Source organism: Zootoca vivipara, chromosome 2, assembly GCF_965207765.1.
Source record: "Zootoca vivipara chromosome 2, rZooViv2.hap1.1, whole genome shotgun sequence".
Classification (NCBI taxonomy): domain Eukaryota; kingdom Metazoa; phylum Chordata; class Lepidosauria; order Squamata; family Lacertidae; genus Zootoca; species Zootoca vivipara.
In genome coordinates, this window is record NC_142584.1 from 113,543,421 (window position 1) to 113,563,179 (window position 19,759).

General features: G+C 47.9%; 2 protein-coding genes across 2 annotated transcripts; both read right to left on the reverse strand.

The window, feature by feature from the left end:
- Window positions 1–58: 58 nt before the first annotated feature.
- LOC148687092 (uncharacterized) lies at window positions 59–7,017 on the reverse strand. The gene is made up of 4 exons (XM_088664228.1): window positions 6,861–7,017; window positions 4,867–5,899; window positions 3,527–3,700; window positions 59–2,403 (listed from the first exon to the last, which is right to left on the reverse strand). Exons 2-3 carry the CDS (start codon window positions 5,662–5,664, stop codon window positions 3,638–3,640), a joined length of 861 nt encoding a protein of 286 aa, XP_088520354.1. The 5' UTR covers window positions 5,665–5,899; window positions 6,861–7,017; the 3' UTR covers window positions 59–2,403; window positions 3,527–3,637.
- Window positions 59–18,698, reverse strand: LOC118080145 (uncharacterized). Its single transcript, XM_088664301.1, has 5 exons — window positions 18,535–18,698; window positions 14,764–15,653; window positions 13,309–13,435; window positions 11,435–12,767; window positions 59–2,087 (listed from the first exon to the last, which is right to left on the reverse strand). The coding sequence occupies exons 2-5, from the start codon at window positions 15,505–15,507 to the stop codon at window positions 1,406–1,408; spliced, it is 2,886 nt and encodes a 961-aa protein (XP_088520427.1). The 5' UTR covers window positions 15,508–15,653; window positions 18,535–18,698; the 3' UTR covers window positions 59–1,405.
- Window positions 18,699–19,759: the final 1,061 nt, after the last annotated feature.

Sequence of the window (19,759 nt, forward strand, 5' to 3'; positions counted from 1 at the left end):
CCTGCCGAGGTCCACTGAGATCAAAGCATGTCAGGGTGCAGAAAAGAGGTAAAGCCACTTTTTTTTGCTTTTTAAAAAATATTATTTTATTTATTTATTTTCCAAAACCAACAAAAAATAAAAGCAACAATACATATTCAAACTTCCCCCTATTCCCTTCCCTGGTTCCATTGTTTATCATCCTACCACATGTCCATTTTAAATTATGAAATCATTAAAATTACTTATGGTCCAATCATAATGCCTTTACAAGTCTTTTAAAAATCCTGCTAATGTATTAAGCTGTGTATATTGCTTCTGTATATATACAATAAATTCCTTCCAATCTTCCTTCCAAAAATCGGATTTTTTTCTATTTAAATTGGATTTTTAAAATGAAATGCTTTTGGAGGAAAAATCTTTCTAAAGTGTCTGTAACCTGAAGCGTCTGGAGAACAAAAATATTTCATGGGCAATATCTCAATGTTATGTTAAGAGTTCCTCTCTCCTTGATCACTTTTCCATCTGCGCAAATTCCACTGAATCTAATCCAACATCAATACATTATTGACTAGGAGAGAGAGAAGTACTGTACTATAAACATTTCTTATTCTATTTTTTTCCCATTGGCATTTTATTAATTTTTTTCAAGTATCTCAAACTCTGCAACAATTCAAACACGTGCAGGACAAAAGCAGCAACGAAGAAGATTAAGCAAAGCCATAAGCAGATTTCAAGTAACTCCACTGGGGCAAATAAAATAACCATCACAATGCCGACCCGGTGGAATCAGGAACTCCAAAACGGTACTGTATTTGAGTTTCGTAAGATGTCTCAGTCCAAGGAGTGCTCATCAGAGGGCGACTGGAAACCTCTGCTTCAGAGTAAGTCTCAGATCAGGCTCAATCTGAGGATGAGGAGCCAGGATCCTTGGGACGAGGCAGAGGAAGGCCTGTCTGTACCACAAGGGAGCTCAGCTTCTGCAGCATCAAGACCCCCACCCAATCTCTCCCTGCAGCCACCGGAAACTACCGTATTTTGATTCTTTACCATGTCCTTCTGCATCAGGAATAGTGGCCCTCTGAACCAGGGTTTCTAGCTGTTTTTGGACAACAGTTCCCATTGTCCCTGACCACTGGCCCTGCTAGCTAGGGGTGATGGGAGTTGTAGTCCAAAAACAGCAGGAAACCCAAGTTTGGGGAACTGCTCTAAACGTTGCTGAGCTACAACTCCCATCCGCCCCAGTGAGAAGGGACAATGTGAGTTCTAGTTCAGCAGCTCCCAGAGGACCACAGGTTCCCCTGCTTCCGTTATGCACAGACATTCTTGTGCCTAACAGATCCAGAGTTTTCGACGTCCCCATTTGTCCGAAGCGTGCCTGGTGTTGCTTTTTCTCTCGAGAGCAGAGCGCTTTCCCAATGGCTTTTCACACGGCCTCCCTGGCGTGGGTTCTCTTGTGGCTGAGAAGGCGGGAGTTCTGGCTGAAGCCTTTCCCGCAGTAGGAGCACTCGTAGGGCTTCTCGCCCGTGTGCGTCCTCTCGTGCACAATGAGGTTCGAGCTGCGGCTGAAGCTCTTCCCACAGCTGGCGCACCGGTAGGGCTTTTCCCCCGTGTGGGTCCGGGTGTGCGCCAAGAGGTTCGAGCTTTGGCAAAAACTGATGCCGCAGTCGGCGCACTTGTAGGGCTTCTCGCCCGTGTGGGTCCTCTCATGCGTGATGAGCTCGGAGCTCTCGATGAACCTCTTCCCGCACTCGGCGCACTGGTACGGCTTCTCGCCCGTGTGGATCTTCTGGTGGCGGATAAGGAGCGAGCGCAAGCTGAACGACTTCCGGCACTCGGAGCACTGGTACGGCTTCTCCCCCGTGTGGATCCGACGGTGGCTGATGAGCTGCGAGCTTCGGGAAAAGCTCTCCCCGCAGTCCAGGCATGTGTAGGGCCTCTCTCCTGTGTGGGTCCTCTGGTGGTTGATCAGGTTCGAGCTGCGGGTGAAGCCCTTCCCGCAGTCCGAACATTTGTACGGCTTGTCGCCCGCGTGGGTCCTCTGGTGGCTCATGAGGTTTGAGCTGCGGGAAAAGCTTTTCCCACAATCCGCGCAGTTGTATATTTTCATGTCTGCGTTCGCTCCCTCGTGTGCTGGGCGGTCGGGGCACACCCTCGAGAGTTCCTCCCTTTCATCCTTAGAAAGTCCTTGCAGAGTCCCAGCCACGCTGAGGTCGCCCTTGTCCTTTTCTCCACTGCAACGGGAGAGTCTATTGGACTTGATCCCTCTGAGAGGCTCCTGCTTCCTCTCTGGCCTGTCCAGATTCTTAAGGGCATCCCCCTGGTTAGGACATTGGACCACGTTCTCCTTGGCCTGCCTCAGTGTCGTCATCTGCTCGCTTCTTCTGAGTAAGAGGTTTTTCTCATCCTCACTTCGCCACCCACCTGGAATAAGGTAAAAATAAAAAAAGAGTCGGCACGTGAGTCATACCTTGTGCCTGGGAGAGATGCTCCCCAGCCCTGGGCAGGGCAGTGGTTTTTCGTGTGCATGTATTCTGCAACATGGACTGCCAATTAGCTACCAGGCCAAGTTCAAGATGCTGGTTTGTTTATTTATTTCATAAAATTAATCCACCTCTTGATTGTAAAACAAGACCAAAACCACCAGCTGAACAAATTTTCTGGCGGTTAAGAGCTGTTTGACCATGGAATACAACTCTCTGATTCTCTACCAAGGCAGTTTACAAAAAAAAAGCAAAGAAAAAAACAAAGAAAAATTAACAATTGAAGACATTTGAAAAATTAAGACAGCAAGAGACTAAAAACAGATTAAAACTCACATGGCTTGGGTGTATAAAGGCTATATAGCCCAGGGGCCAGGATACCTGAAAGATCATCTCATTCCTATATTCTCAATTGATTGCTGCAGGGGGCGGGGTACTCCTGCAAATGCCACTTTATAATAAGTTATGTTTTGTGCAATGTAGGAATCGGGCCTGTAGTGGGGGGTGGCACCTTCCCTGGGGAATCTCCTCCCATCTCTGCTGTCTTTTTGCTGTCTACTGAAGACCAACCAGTCTTTTCAGCAGAGATCCTTCCCAGTGTGCATGTGCCAGAACTGTTTTTCAGACGCTTTAAAGAAGTTTTACGATTTGTAAACATTCTTTTCTATCACTCACTGCTTCCTGCCTTTGGTTTCTTTGGGAGGAAGGGTGGGGGTGAAACTCACTAAATGTATGTATGAATGAATGTGTGAATGTATGAATGTATGAATGTATGTATGTATGTATGAATGAATGAATGAATAAAAGGTGAATGATCCATGCTTAAAGGAAGTATCGGCATGGTTGGGAGTGAAGGGATATACCCAGGTTTGCAGAAGTACAAAATAAAAATAAAAATCCAGAGCCCCTTTCCCAATGAGTGGCAGGAAGAAGAACCTGATAACGTCCCAAGGAAGACAGCATGAAGGACTAGAAACTTAACTTGCATATTGGAAAAAGAGCCAGCACCGAAATCCCATTATTAATGTTGCTGTCTACTGCCGGTGACATGCTTCTCTCCTTACCCAGCAAGCCGGCATCTCTGTCCCCCTCCAGCTTGCTCCCTCTGCTGAAGTGTTTCTGCCAGATGTTGGAAAGTGTCCACTCAGCCATTGAGAAGTTCAGAGCCGTCATCTCTAGAGGCCCCGGGACCTGCAACAGCAGCAGTGAAGGTCTTGCATCAGTGCAGGGTGGCAGGGCTGAAAAGGGAAAAGCTACAGGCAAGGGCTGGATGCCGTGCACACACACAAACGGCACACATACTGACACATGCGCTCCTTTCCAATGTCACCCATGTGAATGCCTTTGTGAGCAACATTACAAGTTAGCAGGGCAGCAATGGGTCTAATAGCTGGTTTCCAACACACACTGCACTCTGGCGCATCTGCACGCTGCATTTAAAGCAGAATTATACGACGTCAAACAGTCAGTGCTTCCCCCAAAGCATCCAGGGAACTGTAGTTTTCTGGGGGTGCTGAGCGTTGTTAAGAAACCCTCTGTTCTCCTCAAACAGCTACAAAAAGAGGGACTGATATTTCAACCACTCTGCGCATTGTAGCTCTGCCTCACTTGTTTTCCTTATGTAGGAAGTAACTCCTGTATGCTGTGGTCTAAACCACTGAGCTTTTTGGGCTTGCAAATTGGAAGGTCGGTGGTTCGAATCCCCACAAAGGAATGAGCTCCCGTTGCTCTGTCCCAGCTCCTGCCAACCTAGCAGTTCGAAAGCATGCCAGTGCAAGTAGATAAATAGGTACTGCTATGGCGGGAAGGTAAATGGCATTTCCATACGCTCTGGCACTTGTCACAGTGTTCTGTTGTGCCAGAAGCGGTTTAGTCATTCTGGCCACCTAACTCAGAAAGCTGTCTGCAGACAAACACTGGCTCCCTTGGCCTGAAAGCGAGATGAGCGCCGCAACCCCATAGTTGCCTTTGACTGGACTTAACCGTCCAGGGGTCCTTTACCTTTACAGATAAAGTAGATCTAGATGGGTAAAGTAGCATAGAATATGAAACGATGTTTGAAGCTACATTATCTTGAGCCATGCAATTGCTGCTCCGCCTAGCTCAGTATTGTCTACCTGCACTATAGTCTACCTGCAAGTGGCTCTCCAAGGTTGGAGTTGGGAGACATTCCCAGCCCTGACCCGGCAATGCCAAGGATTGAACCTGGAACCTTCTGCATGCAAAGCAGAAGTGCTGCCTTTGAGCTACGGCCCTTCCAGTTGCAGGGAGATGGGGGGGGGGGACACACACACCATCACAGCACCCATCCTTGCCCTCTCCCGCCAGAAGTCTGCCTTCTGACACTTCAGATCTGCTCTGCAGCCCATGGCAGCCTCCCTCCATCGGGGCAAAAGATGCTCACCTCACGCTGCTGCTTCTCGGCCTCTCGACACCTCAGCAGGAAGGCCTCAGCCAGGGCCACTGCCTGGGCACATGCTGCCGGGCAGCGCTCCCTCACCCAGCTCTGCATGTCCGGGGGCAAGATGGAGAGGAACTGCTCCAAGATGACCAGCTCCAGAACCTGCTCCTCCATGGGTGTCTTGGGCGTCAGCCACTGTTGGCAAAGCTCCCGGAGTCGGCAGCAAACCTCCCGGAGGCCCTCGGCCTTCTGCGGACACAGCTGTGGGTCCTGCATCTCTGTCCCCACAAAGTCTTCCCTACCCTTCCTGGAGGACCCCACCTCGGTGACGTTCAGGGGGCTGGAAGCTCGGTCCGCTTCTCTGCCGGAGGAAGGTGCGAGACGGGTCACCCGCTCCCCTCGAGCCCAGCGGCGAACGGTAGCTGCTCCCTCAAAGGAGGCAAGAAAGGCCATCGAGTCGCTCCATGGCGGACACACCGGCGGGTCTTCAAGTGTCGAGCGAAGGGATGGTGTGGCCTTCAAGAATTCTTGCCACTGGGCTTCCCAATGCTCAGTCACTTTGTCACCCGGTTCTTGCTTCACCTGAGGGAGCGGCGGCCATCTCAGCAAGTCCTCAGTGGCTCCACACTGGATAATCCGTGTTTTTTCCTTCCCCTCTTGCTTTTCCTCCACTCTGTCCCCTGGCCCACGGCCTTTTGGATCCAGTTCCTCCACCTTCGCTCCTGACTTCTCAGGCACATCTTGGTCCTGGCTTCCTGCCGACTCCCATTTTGACGCCCTCTTTCTTTCCACAAGAGACATCTCTGAAGTCAACCGTTGCCTTACTTCCAGTTTCCAAACGCCAGCTCAGGCTTCCAGCTGCTCTCAGAAGAGCCCACCTTGAAGTCTTCGCAGTCCCGCAGCCCATGAGTTTTATGCTCACCCTGATGCTCATTCAACAGGCTGATCCGATGCCACGGATGCAACCTTCTGCAGTGTCACAGTTTGGGGAAGTAATGGCAGGGATGCCATGGGCTCAGGACAAACTCAATTCTCCCTGTTTGTGAGAAAAACAAAAGCCTCAGCACATTTTTGCCCCTATTTGAAAACAATTTTTTTTAAATAAAAGATTTATTACAAACTCATATTTCTTACACCCTGAGGCAGCTCAGGACCCCAATATGTTCTGGAATGTCTCTCCTTAGATCTTCTTCTGAGGCCCTTCTCCAGGTCTCCACTCTGAGGGAGGCTCCGAGAATGTTGAAATAAGATGAACCTGCAAGCGGGATGCGAACACAAGGGCACTCTCACCTCCTGTGGTTTCCAGCAACTGGTATTTAGAAGCATTATTTCCTCCAAGCATAGCCAAGCATAGTCATCAATGACTGTCAGGTTCAATCCCCGGCACCTCCATGTAAAGGCTGGAAATTTCTCCTGTCCAAAACCCCACAAGAGCTACAGCCAGCTCCGCTAGATGGTCTAAATCAGGCATCCCCAAACTCGGCCCTCCAGTTGTTTTGGGACTACAATTCCCATCATCCCTGACCACTGGTCCTGTTAGCTAGGGATGATGGGAGTTGTAGTCCCAAAACATCTGGAGGGCCGAGTTTGGGGATGCCTGGTGTAAATGATCGGTATATTGTTGTGGATTCGAGCCCCAGGTTGGGCAAAAAGATTCCTGCATTGCAGGGGGTTGGACTGGATGACCCTCGGGGACCCTTCCAATTCAACAATTCTGTGGTTCCAAAGATACATTCCTAGCAACCCAACCCACCCTGGCTTTAAAAAGAAAGGGAAACGGTGTGGGGTGAGAAGGAGAGAAAATCTATGTTGCCCCCACCCCACCCAGTGGCTTTCAACCAAGCAAGGAAAATAATCTGAATCTGCAGGTCCTTTTGGGACTCCAAACTAAGGGAAAACTGCAAAATAAAAAGCCCCACTGTTCACCTCGGCCTGGAAAAAAAATGCTGAATTCGCTTTCCACCCCGATGAGAAGGGAGGCTCCCCGCATCTCTCACCTCCTTTGAGGGCGATCCCTGCAAGGTCGCTGCTGCAGCTGAACACCAATCTCCAGGTGCCACTTCTGCCAACAGTGGGAGGGCAGGCGGGGGAGGGTCCAGAAGGCGGAACAGGAAGGAACCTTCAACACAAATCGGCGTACACCCACGTGCCCACTCATTCTCAGGGCCACTCTAGGAAGCGAGGCGCGCCTTTTTTTTAACCCTTAACCCTTTCAAACCTACCAGCCCTCTGGAATCGATTAAAACGCACCCAGTAGGTTTGTTTGGTTGTTTGAGATTTGTGCTCCTCCTTTTGAAGGTGCCTCGATGCCAAAAACGGCAGGGCTCCTGCACCTCGTTGACCTGTGCATTAAGCAGTTGCTGCAAGATTAAAATGCAATGTTAAAATCTTCTGAAGAGGGTGGGACATGCAGAGTCAAAGTGCATCTTGCTGCTGGTTAACTTTAGCCTTGAACTTACTGGTCCCACAACCCTCTTCCGATGGCCATTTGTATTGCTTTGACTTTGAAGCCCAGTTAACATTTCTTACCCCCAAATCACATCTCCATGCTTGACTTCTATTTATTAGATGATAAGAATAAGAATTTATTATTTATACCCCGCCCATCTGGCTGGGTTTCCCCAGCCACTCTGGGCAGCTTCCAACAGAAAAATAAAACACAGTAATCTATTAAACATTAAAAGCCTCCCTAAACAGGGCTGCTTTCAGATATCTTCTAAAGTCTGGTAGTTGTTTTTCTCTTTGACATCTGATGGGAGGGCGTTCCACAGGGCGGGCGCCACTACCGAGAAGGCCCTCTGCCTTGGCTTCTCGCAACGAGGGAACTGCCAGAAGGCCCTCGGTGCTGGACCTCAGTGTCCAGGCAAAACTATGGAGATGGAGACGCTCCTTCAGGTATACTGGTCCGAGGCCGTTTAGGGCTTTAAAGGTCAGCACCAACACTTTGAATTTTGCTCGGAAACATACTGGGAGCCAATGTAGATCTTTCAAGACCGGTGTTATGTGGTCTCGGCGGCCGCTCCCAGTCACCAGTCTAGCTGCCGCATTCTGGATTAGTTGTAGTTTCCGGGTCACCTTCAAAGGTAGCCCCACGTAGAGCGCATTGCAGTAGTCCAAGCGGGAGATAACTAGAGCATGTACCACTCTGGTGAGACAGTCTGCAGGCAGGTAGGGTCTCAGCCTGCGTATCAGATAGAGCTGATTGACAGCTGCCCTGGACACAGAATTGACCTGCGCCTCCATGGACAGCTGTGAGTCCAAAATGACTCCCAGGCTGCACACCTCGTCCTTCAGGGACACAGTTACCCCATTCAGGACCAGGGAGTCCTCCACACCTGCCCGCCTCCTGTCCCCCACAAACAGTACTTCTGTCTTGTCAGGATTCAACCTCAATCGTTTAGCTGCCATCCATCCAGATACATTACAGCAGACAACAACACCCTGTTCCTGTAATGGCCTTTTAAAATGTTTTATTTTTATTTTTTTGCAGTTTAGAACAATTTCATTAATTTCACAAACTCTGTGTAATTTGGACATAATCCGCCAGCAGCATATCCAAAAAAAACCACCAGGCTAAGGGACAGCTATGAATTTTGCTTGCTCATTTGCTCATTTAGCTGTTCTTTACTTTCAACACCAAAGCACAGCCTATGTAAAGGAACTGGAAGTGACAAATTTAACCGTTGAATAAGCAGAGAACCCTATAATTGTAGAGTTGGAAGGGACCCCCGAGGGTTATCTAGTATAAGCCCCTGAATCTCAGCTAAAGCATCCGTGACAGAGGGCCACCCAACCTCTGCTCGAAAACCTCCAAGGAAGGAGAGCCCACCACCTCCCGAGGGAGTCCTTTCCACTGTCCAACAGCTCTTTCCGGCAGAAAGTTCTTCCTGATGTTTAGTCGGAATCTATTGTAGTTATTCTTTTGTTCTGGTTATTGTTGATGAAGATTAAATACCAATAAAATAATGCTTTAAAGGTAAAGGTAAAGGGACCATTAGGTCCAGCCGTGAACCGACTCTGGGGTTGCGCGCTCATCTCGCATTATTGGCCGAGGGAGCCGGCGTATAGCTTCCAGGTCATGTGGCCAGCATGACAAAGCCGCTTCTGGCAAACCAGAGCAGCACATGGAAACGTCGTTTACCTTCCCGCTGTAGCGGTTCCTATTTATCTACTTGCATTTTGACGTGCTTTCGAACTGCTAGGTTGGCAGGAGCTGGGACCAAGCAACGGGAGCTCACCCCGTCACAGGGATTCGAACCGCCGACCTTCTGATCAGCAAGCCCTAGGCCCAGTGGTTTAACCCACAGTGCCACCTGGGTCCCCCAAAATAATGCTTTAATTGGAATGTTTTCTGGATTTGTCACTCCTCAGGGGTTGCCAGAGTGGGGCCTGCGGGTGCCAGTACCCCTGATGGCACCTGCAGGCCTCAGTAAATAATCCCTCATAAAATCGCAATACCTGAGAGACTGTGCATGCTGATCAGCTAAGGGAGGCTGGAGTTACCATACTCTCTGTGCTTGTCAAACTATGGTGCTGATGCCTGAGGAGGGGCCATTTTTTACCCTCCCAAGAGGGCTGGGGTCTGCTCAAGGCAGGGCTCTCACTGTGTGTGAGCTGGGCTGACATTACCCTTGCCAAAATCAGTGTTCAGGGATCCAGAAAAACATACTGAGGCTAAATGGGAATTAGCCACCCTTGCTTTAATCAAACATTTTAATAGACCCCCCCCCCCAAAAAATAACCACAGCTCCTTTAAATACACATCCCAATTAACCATCCATTTTTAAAAGAAATATCTTTTTTTTAATACAGATGCAAGTGAAAAAAGCATACAACAGACACCACCTTAGGCGAGGTATTTTCCCTTTCCCATGAAGGGGTGCCCCTCAATCCCCAGCACGTATACATACACCATTGAAAAAACGAAGACAGTATGCTTTCCCCCTTCCAAACAACTATTTTCAATTATAAGCAAATGTGAGATTTACATTTGGACACCTTCCAGGTGTCTTGTTTATTGAACATTCGCTGTCATTTGTTCACAGATTAGACAGGTGTTGGCTGCAGTGCATCTGCTTTGCATGCAGATTTAATCCCTGGAATCTGTGGGAATGCTGGGAGAGGATCCTGTTTGAAATCCAGGAGAGCCACTGCCAGTCAAAGTAAAAACTACTGAGAGCAAGATGGACCCCATGGTCTGAACTTGGTAGATAAGGGAGCTTTCCTATGTTCTCACAAATTCTGCTTTGTTTGTGGGAATGCTACATAAAACTGCATCCAAGCAAGGGTTACCTCAGTGAGTTTCCCCATCACTTTCCTTCCCGAAAAAAGTCTAATCCTTTCTTGGGGGATGGAAGTGGATTTGTGGCACAAGACCTCCCCATCAACTGCAACTGTGCAACCTGAATTTGCTGGTATATGAAGGAATCCTGCCCGCCAAATAGCGAGAGTCTGGAAGCGCCCTTTGTAGCAGGTAAAACCACGTTAAGAAAAAGACAAGTCAAGATTAGAAAAATAAAGAGCAAACACCTCGCTTACTGGAACAACAACAAAAGCTGGGGAATAGCTCATTGTTTGAACAAACATTCAAATGGGAGACACTTGAGTTGTTGGGGGCTACGAGGACCACCCACAATTCATGCTGAAGCCCTGAGAAACACAATTCACTTCCACAGTTTATTGCGGACTTGGTACTGTCCACATTTTCCACAGCATCTTGACGATGTCATCCTCAACCAAGTGATGTCCCTTCCTCCCCGCCCAATTTAATCTGTTTTTACAGCTTCTTTGTTTGTTTTAAATTTATTGGATTAAATTCCACAGCAAGAGGTTTTCCACAGAGACGGTACATCTCAATTAAGGGGGAAATTATACAGGATAGCATTCTGATGAGGACAATAGCGTGTGGTCGGCCACATTTTTTGGGCCAGTGGAATTCTGAGAAACTGCCAACGGCACCAGTCACAAAATGGCTGCCGCGGGGATGTGGCATAGCACAAAATGGTGGCCACATCCACAAGAGCAGGAAAAGGGACAGGGCCGCAAAAAGATGCAGGCATGCACCTTCCCCCTCAAGAAAAAACAGTCACCTGCATCTGCCACCACTGCATTCACTTACAGAGAGAAGGTAGTTGCTCTTCTCTCCCATTCAGAAGCCCTGGCACCTAGTGAAATGTGGGCAGCTATAAAGAGACACATTCAATGTAGGAGGGGCTGAGACAGTGCAGGCAGGAAATGAGCAAGAAGAGCAGGGTCCCTTTCAACTTGTGGATGTTTGAGAGGCGATTTAATCAGGTTTTCTATAGGTGCCACAGGAGGTACTGGTGGGCACACTGTCTCCTGTAGGTGTTGTTTGGCGACACCTGGTGTGGACACAGGTCAAAATGTGCCACATGGCACTGCTGAGGGGATGCCTCCACAATCAGGTTTGCTAACGGAGTCCACTGTTTGGCAGCCCTCACATGTAATTGATGTTTCCCCCCCCCCAAGCACCCTACAGACCAGAGGTTTGAGGTCCAACCTCTACCCCCTCACACCCTGATCCTCTGAATGAGAAAATGAGAAAAGTTATTCCGTCAGGTGAGTTCTCTCGTGCTTGGTAAGCTTTGACCTCTGGCTGTAGCTCTTCCCACAAGCCAAACACTGGTAAGGCTTCTCTCCCGTGTGGGTCCTCATGTGGAGCGTGAGGCCTGAACTCTGGCTGAAGCCTTTCCCGCAAGCCGGGCAGGCATATGGCCTCTCCCCAGTGTGGGTCCTCTCATGTTTGATAAGGCCCGAATGGTGCCGGAAGCTTCTCCCGCAGATGGAGCACTTGTACGGCTTCTCGCCCGTGTGGGTCCTCTCGTGGGCAATGAGCGTTGAGTTGTGGCCGAAGGACCTGCCACACTCAGCACACGTGTACGGCTTCTCTCCCGTGTGGGTGATTTCGTGCCTCACCAGGTCCGAGCTGCGGAGGAAGCTCTTCCCGCACTTGGAACACCGGAAAGGCTTCACCCCGGTGTGGGTCCTCTGGTGCAGGATAAGGTTGGACCGCTGGCTGAAGCTCTTCCCGCAATCCCCACAGGCGTAAGGCCGCTCGCCGGTGTGGATTCTCTTGTGGAAACGGAGGCCGGAACTCTTACTGAAGCTCTTCCCACAAGTCGGGCAAGTGTAAGGTTTCTCTGCCACCAGAGTTTTCTCTGTCACGGAAGGAGGGCTGTCGCTCCGGCAGATTCGCTTCCCGGCCTCAAAGGGCGCATACATCTCTTCTCCAGCGTGGATGCGCTTGTGTTTCATGAGGCTTGAATAGAGGCTAAACTTTTCCCCGCAGGTTAAGCACGCATAACGCTTCTCTCCTGCGTGGATTATTGCGCGCTTAACAAGTGCCAAGCCCCTGTCGAGGTTTTCCCCGCAGTCTGAGCATCTGCAAGCCTCTTCTTCCCGTGCGTCGCTTTGCTCATGCTCAGCTGGGCTTAAACTGGGGCGCAAGCTTTTCCCGCAGCTCAAACAGCAGCATATCTTCTCACTTGCCACTTGGGCTCCCGCGCTATGCTTCATAAACTCAGCTCTCTGACTGGACGTCTCAAACTCTGAGCGTTTGTGGGGCTTGCCCTCAGCATCGATTAAGAAGTCCGCATCGTCACCAAAATCACCCCCCTCTTCCTCACAGGGCTCCACCTTCTCGAACGCAGGCCTCGCTGGGGTGTCCTTGACACCGTCTACTCCAAGGAAAGGCGCATCTGATCTTTTGTCTGGTTCCTCCGTGTCCTGCTTCCTCCTTGTCCTGAGCCATTTCTTGGAAGTTTGTCCTGGTTTTGGATGGTGCCGGGAAACACATTTTTCTCTTCTGAGCAAGGCTCTATCAATCTCTGTTTGCTTTGGATTTCCCATGGAAGCCTCGTTTTCGCTGGATCCCTCAAGGTCACCTGTTAAGAGACAACATCCAAAGAGATCTGTATGAGTGACAAGGTTCTGGGGCTCTGTTTCTGCCCAGCAGGGCAAAGGATGTCTCTAGCTTTCATGGTTGCAAAGGCAGGTAAGAATAATAATAATAATAATAATAATAATAATAATAATAATAATAATAATAATAATTTATTTATACCCCAACCATCTGGCTGGGTTCCCCCAGCTACTCTGGGCAGCTTCCAACAGAATACTAAAATACAATGATCTATTAAACATTAAAAGCCTCCCTAAACAGGGCTGCCTTCAGATGTCTTCTAAAAGTCTGGTAGTTGTTTTTCTCTTTGACATCTGATGGAAGGGCGTTCCACAGGGCGGATGCCACTACCAAGAAGGCCCTCTGCCTGGTTCCCTGTAACTTGGCTTCTCGCAATGAGGGAACCGCCAAAAGGCCCTTGGTACTGGACCTCAGTGTCTGGGCAGAACAATGGGGGTGGAGATGCTAAAAAGCAACACAAAGAGAAGATCAAACCTGGCAACTAACCCATGTACTGCACTTACCACAGACGCTCTCATCTGGGTTGTTCTCTTGCTCATGTTCACTGTCCAGCTGTGTCTGGTTGGAATCCAGCAGGATCTGCTCATCCTCGAGGCAATCCCCAGCTCCTTCCTCAAATATCCGCAAGACCTGGAAAGGCAGCAAGTACCCAACAGTAAGGACGGGCGAATCTGTCAATTACAGTTCCTCTCAGTTTCCCATTTTCCTAATTGTAAGTTCAGCTCTTCACTCTCCCTTGTCAGTTTGCTATTATTATTTTTCTGGACGAGATACCACAACACACTTTTTGTATGCAATTTTGCATAAAATACACATTTTTGCAGCACATCCCCCCCCCACAACAATATAATGCATTTTTGGCTGTTATTTTCACTAATTTTTATGCATACTTCTTTACCCAGATATATGCATTTCTGTACATGTCAACTGGCCAGAGAACTGCATGGCAAAACTCAGAGAAGTGCCTATTTCGAATGAGTTGTAGTCCAAAAACAGCTGGATATGAATGAATATATAATGATAATAATCATATAGTCTGCCAGAATACTGGTGGCAAAAAACTGGAAAAATGAGACGCTATCTACAATAACGGATTGGCAAATATTAATGTTAAATTATATACGAATGGCAAAATTGACTGATTCAATAAGAGACTTACCTGTGCAAAAAGTAACAAAAGAGTGGAGCATGTATAAAAATTATCTTAAACTGTACTATCCAAACAATTCTCTACTCGCAGACATTGAATGATGTTTGAGAAAATGAGGAATGATGAAAGTGGAAATGAAAAGATATAAAAAAAGATATTATAAGCAAAAACCTGTGGACTACAAGATATATAAAATTGTATAATAAGAGGGATGGGAAGTATTTGTGTATATATGTAATGACTGTGTTCATTCTTTATCTTTTTTCGATGATAGGTATGGTAGAAATGTGATTTGTGTGCTTTTAGATGTTGCTTTTTTCTTTTGTATTTGGTGTATTTGTATCTTGTTGTTCTTTTGTACTCTTTTGTATTCTTGTGTTCTTTATTCTTTGTGTTTTTAAACAATAAAATTTAAAGATTTTCCAGGGTGGAAAAATCAAATAGTCTGGGCACCCAGGGCATCCATACACAAAACCTAGGCTTGAGCTCCGAGGTCGTCACACTCCAATGTCTCTCGAGATAGGGAGAAGGCAACAACCACAACAATTCTAGGAAGCAGGAGCAGTGAGGGGGTGGCCTGGGACAAGCAGAAGCTGTGTGTGGCCCCCAGGCCTGAAGTTCCCAACCCCTGAGCTAAATGAAGCCCAGCTTGCATGTCTGAAGCACCACAACTTCAGAGGCAGAGTTCAGCCTCACGCATCTCCGGTCATGGCTGGGAAATGCGCTGGCCAACCAGTGCCAGCAATACTAGTCTATACGGAGCAATAGCAGCTCTCAGGCCTTGCCCTCTCCCTCTCGGCAGCCTCACCTCCTCTTCCTGGGGCTCGCCCTCTCGCTGCCTCAGCAGGAACTCCTCCGCCAGGGCCACCGCCTGCCCGCAGGTCTCCGGGCCGCTTCCCTTCACCCAGCCCTGCATCTCCGAGGGCAGGACGGCCAGGAACTGCTCCAGGATCACCAGCTCCAGGATCTGCTCCTTGCTGCGCCTCTCCGGCTTCAGCCACTGGTGGCAGAAATCCCGCAGCTGCCCGCAAACCTCCCGGGGGCCCTCAGCCTCCTCGTAGCAGAAGAGACGGAAGCGCTGGCGCTGCCACTCCCTGCAGCTGGCCTCCCCGCGCAAGATGGCCGCCTTCATCGTCCCGTAACTCTCTCGGGCGTTGGGGCCACCCAAGCCCTCCCCGGCTGCTTCTCCCAGCCGGGTGGCCCACTGGTTGGCCTCGCCGGCCCCCTCAAAGTGGGCCAGGAAGGCCTTGATGTCTCCCCAGGGCATGGCGGGCTCTGTCGGCTGCGAGCAAGGGGCCTGCTTCCCCCCGGGGGACTCCAGCCACCCGGAGCCCTGGCTCTGGAGCAGGCCCTCCTCAGCCTCCTCTTTAACCCGGGGGATCGTTATCCTCTTCATAAGTCTCCTGACGCTCCCGGGACGAAGGATGCCGTGAGGTGCTTTCCCACGTCTTCCAGATCCCTCAACTTGCTCAGGGCCTGTGAGGTCCTCCTCATCCATTTGGTCTTCATCCAGAGCAGCCTGGCCTCCCAGAATCCTTTGCTGGTCGGTCATTTTCTTTCCCGAGCTACGGGACAGCCTTATTGCAAGTCAAGCCTCATATCACTCTTCCTTGCCTTCTTATAACTTCAGACTTTTGGATAAATGGCCTGTGACCTTACTTCTGTCCTTCAAACAAGCTGCACTCACAGATGATGGACCTGTTTACAGAAAAAGACATGGATTTTTTGGTTTGTTTTCATTTTTATTCATGTATTAATATGATATATGCCGAATAAATACACAGTATATATATAACAATTGACCTGTTAGTGTAACACTTTGGAATTCCCTCCCACTGACATCAGGCAATTTGAATGTTTTAAGCAGCTGCTTTTAACTGCTTTTAGCTGTTTTTATTGATCACTTTTAGTTTTATTCTTTTTGTACATCGCTTTGAACGGTTTTTTCAATCAAGCAGTATATAAATTGTATGAGATAACTTGTATGAGATAACTTGCATGATATATAAAAATAATTTCACGGAAATAAAACAGTGTTGATAAAAATATATTTAAAAAAAGAAATACGGTAAATAAAACAGCATGTGTGTGTGTGTGTGTGTACGTATGCATATATGTATACTGTAGTTACAATATTTCAAGTAGTAAGCACTCCAGTTAACAATTGAAAGTTGTCTTCCCTTTTAAGATGCATTTTCTATTGTATTTTCTATTGGACCTATTGCAGTCATCAGCAGTCGTTAACAGCCATCAACAGGTTTACCACTCCTATCAGCCCATCACCCATTCCCACCCACCCCCACCACCCTCTGTATATAAATAAGGGTCTGGCTCTTCTGTTTCAAGTGTATCTGAAGAAGTGTGCATGAACACGAAAGCTCATAACAAAATTAAAACTTAGTTGGTCTTTAAGGTGCTACTGAAGGAATTTTTTCATTTTGCTTCGACTCAGACCAACACGGCTACCTACCTGTAACTATTTCTATTGTTGCTTATCAGAATAGAGACATCAAAATGTAATTTGTCAAACTGTGAAATTGGAAGGGTGCCATCTTTGCCAGTGTTGAGATGGGGATTAAAGTGTGTTAAGATGGGTCTCCACACACTTGTTGCAAGTCCCAGTATACTGCCTCCGACAGTGGAGAAAGGACACAGCCATGGATCCAGTCCAGTCCAGCATCCTGTTCTTACAGTGGCCAACCAGGCGCCCACAAAGGGAAGCAAGTCCTGAACACAACAGTACTGCTCTCCCCAGCCGCAACTCTATTTATTATCTTCATCGCCATGATCCTACACATTGTCAAAGGGAAACTTCCCACCAGGGTAGAAATTATATACTGAACAGATGGAAAGCTCTTTAATCTGAGTAGGCTGAAAGCAAAAAGTAATGTTACCATAACTTCCCTCATAGAGCTGATGACAATGTAGTGTGAGCACACTCAGAGGATGACCTCTAAACCAGTATCTTCGCAGAAGCTTGTGGAAAGCCTGGCCTATCGTTCAAAATCCCCCCAAAAAACAAAGTGCTGCACCAACAAACACAAAGCAACCCCTCTGCAGTGCCACAGTACTCTGGAGTACTGTGTCCAGTTCTGGGCATCACAGTTCAAGAAGGATACTGACAAGCTGGAACGTGTCCAGAAGAGGGCAACCAAAATGGTCGTCAAAGGCCTGGAAACGATGCTTTATGAGGAACGGCTTAGGGAGCTGGGTATGTTTAGCCTGGAGAAGAGAAGGTTAATGGGTGATATGATAACCATGTTTAAATATATAAAAGGATGTCATATAGAGGAGGGAGAAAGGTTGTTTTCTGCTGCTCCAGAGAAGCGGACACGGAGCAATGGATTCAAACTACAAGAAAGAAGATTCCACCTAAACATTAAGAAGAACTTCCTGACAGTAAGAGCTGTTCGGCAGTGGAATTTGCTGCCAAGAAGTGTGGTGGAGTCTCCTTCTTTGGAGGTCTTTAAGCAGAGGCTTGACAGACATATGTCAAGAATGCTTTGATGGTGTTTCCTGCTTGGCAGGGGGTTGGACTGGATGGCCTCTGTGGTCTCTTCCAACTCTATGATTCTGTGAAATCCAATTTAATGGTGTAAAGTTGGAAAGTGTAATCCCTTTTCCTACCTGGGTAGTTATCTTTCTACAAAGGCTGGCATTGCCTGAGCTCTGCGAGCGCAGCTTTCTCCCAGTTGAAACACAGAGTGTTTAAGGGCCAGGAAATTTGCATGGAAACCAAAATGCTAAGCTATTGTACTACCAACCTTACTGTACACTTGTGAAACATGGACGATCTCCAGCTCCTTGAAATATTCTATCAACGGTGTCTCCGAAAACTTTACACATCACTTGGGACGACATGCAAACTAATGCCAGTGTACTGGAAGAAGCAAAGATCACTAGTGTCGAAGCAATGATTCTTCAACATCAGTTTCGTTGGACTAGGCATGTTGTGCGGATGCCTGGTTATCGTCTTCCAAAGCAACTACTCTATTCCCAACTTAAGAATGGAAAGCATAATGCTGGTGGCAAAAACAAAAGAGGTTTAAAGACTCTCTCAGGGCAAATCTTTAAAAATGTAGTACAGGTATAAACACCAACAATTGGGAAACACTGGCCTGCGAGCGCTCCAGTTGGAGAACAGCCTTTACCAAAGGTGTCATGGGCTGTGAAGACGCTCGAACTCAGGACGCAAGGGAGAAACGCGCTAAGAGGAAGGCACGCTTGGCAAACCCTCACCATGATCAACTTCTGCCCAGAAACCAATGTCCCCCACTGTGGAAGGATCTAGAATTGGCCTCCACAGTCACTTACGGTCTCACTGTTAAGACTGTGTTCATGGAAGACAATCTTACTCGGCTACGAGTGATCACTCAAAAGCACATAGTGGAAGCAGGAAGCAGATGAAATAACCAGGTAGAAGCTGATTATGGCACGTGAAAGTTGCACAGATGTAAATGTTTGTTTGCTTTTTGAATGACTGGAGATACAGGTGCCTCGTCCCTGCAGCCCATTACCTCCCTCTCCTGGTGTCTTCCCCCCCCCCATCTGATCTTGCACCCACCCATTTAAAACTCACCTCCCTTCCAGAGGCGCAGCAGAAATAAATCCAGAGCAAAACTCTTTTGCAGATCAGCCAAGCAACGGAGTGCAAACCGAGGCTGGGGATTCAAAAGGCAGGTTCCCTCCTGGAGAGGGTGGAGCAGGAAGGAAACTGGAGGGTTTCCCATTCTCCACCCCCCAGCCACACACATACACAGACACACTTTTGAGAAAGGAAAACCCACAGATTTCCGGCCCTTCTCTAGCAACTACAGCCTCTGTTGATTTAACTCTTTGCAGCATCCCAAGGGCTCAGTTGAAAGGATCAAGGAGTTTGGCAGGGCGAGGAGAAGGAGGAGATTTCCCTGCCAGCCAGAGTTTTATTTATTCGTTGCATTTACAGGTGAAACTCGGAAAATTAGAATATCGTCGAAAAGTGCATTTATTTCAGTAATGCAACTTAAAAGGTGAAACCAATATAAGAGATAGAGGCATGACATGCGAAGCAAGATATGTCAAGCCTTTATTTGTTGTAATTGTAATTATTTGTTGTTAAGGCGGGTCAATTATAAATGGAGTGTAATTAATGAAATGCAATAGCGATGTTTATTTTTGTATTAATGTAACTTTGTTTTATTACTGTGGAATTTCCAAAAGAAAGCATTTGTAAAAATTAAAAGAAAAATAAATGAATAATAAGTTGCATTCCTAAAATAAATGCACTTTTCGACGATATTCTAATTTTCCGAGTTTCACCTGTATATCCCTGAATTTGTTGCAGACTCTTTCCAGCCACATGCCCAGTCACAGACCGGCCTGCTGCTTTACAGTGCTGGGCTTTTAATTGTTTCACTGTTGCTGTCATGGGCATGGCCAAGGGGGCCAATGAAAATCAATAGCAAGCTCAAGTTCTGCCCCCCCCCTAACAAAAAGCAATGCAGGAATTAAATAAGCCTTTAAACACTAGTTCTTTTAAATCGCCAATGGACAAGCTTAGCAATGCAATTTTAGGACCACCCGGTACCACCCGGCCTGCTGCGATACTTTCTTAGTTCATCATGAACTTCAGAATAAGACTGAACCTTCTCGCAGAGGCAGCGTGGGGTAGTGGTTAGAGTGTCGGTCTAGGGAAACCAGGGTTCAAATCCCCACTCGCCCATGCAACTCATGGGGTGACCTCTGGCCAGCCACTGCCTCGCAGCCTAACCTACCTCATAGTGTTGTTGTAGGAATTAAATGAGGAGAAGGAGAACCCTTTGAGT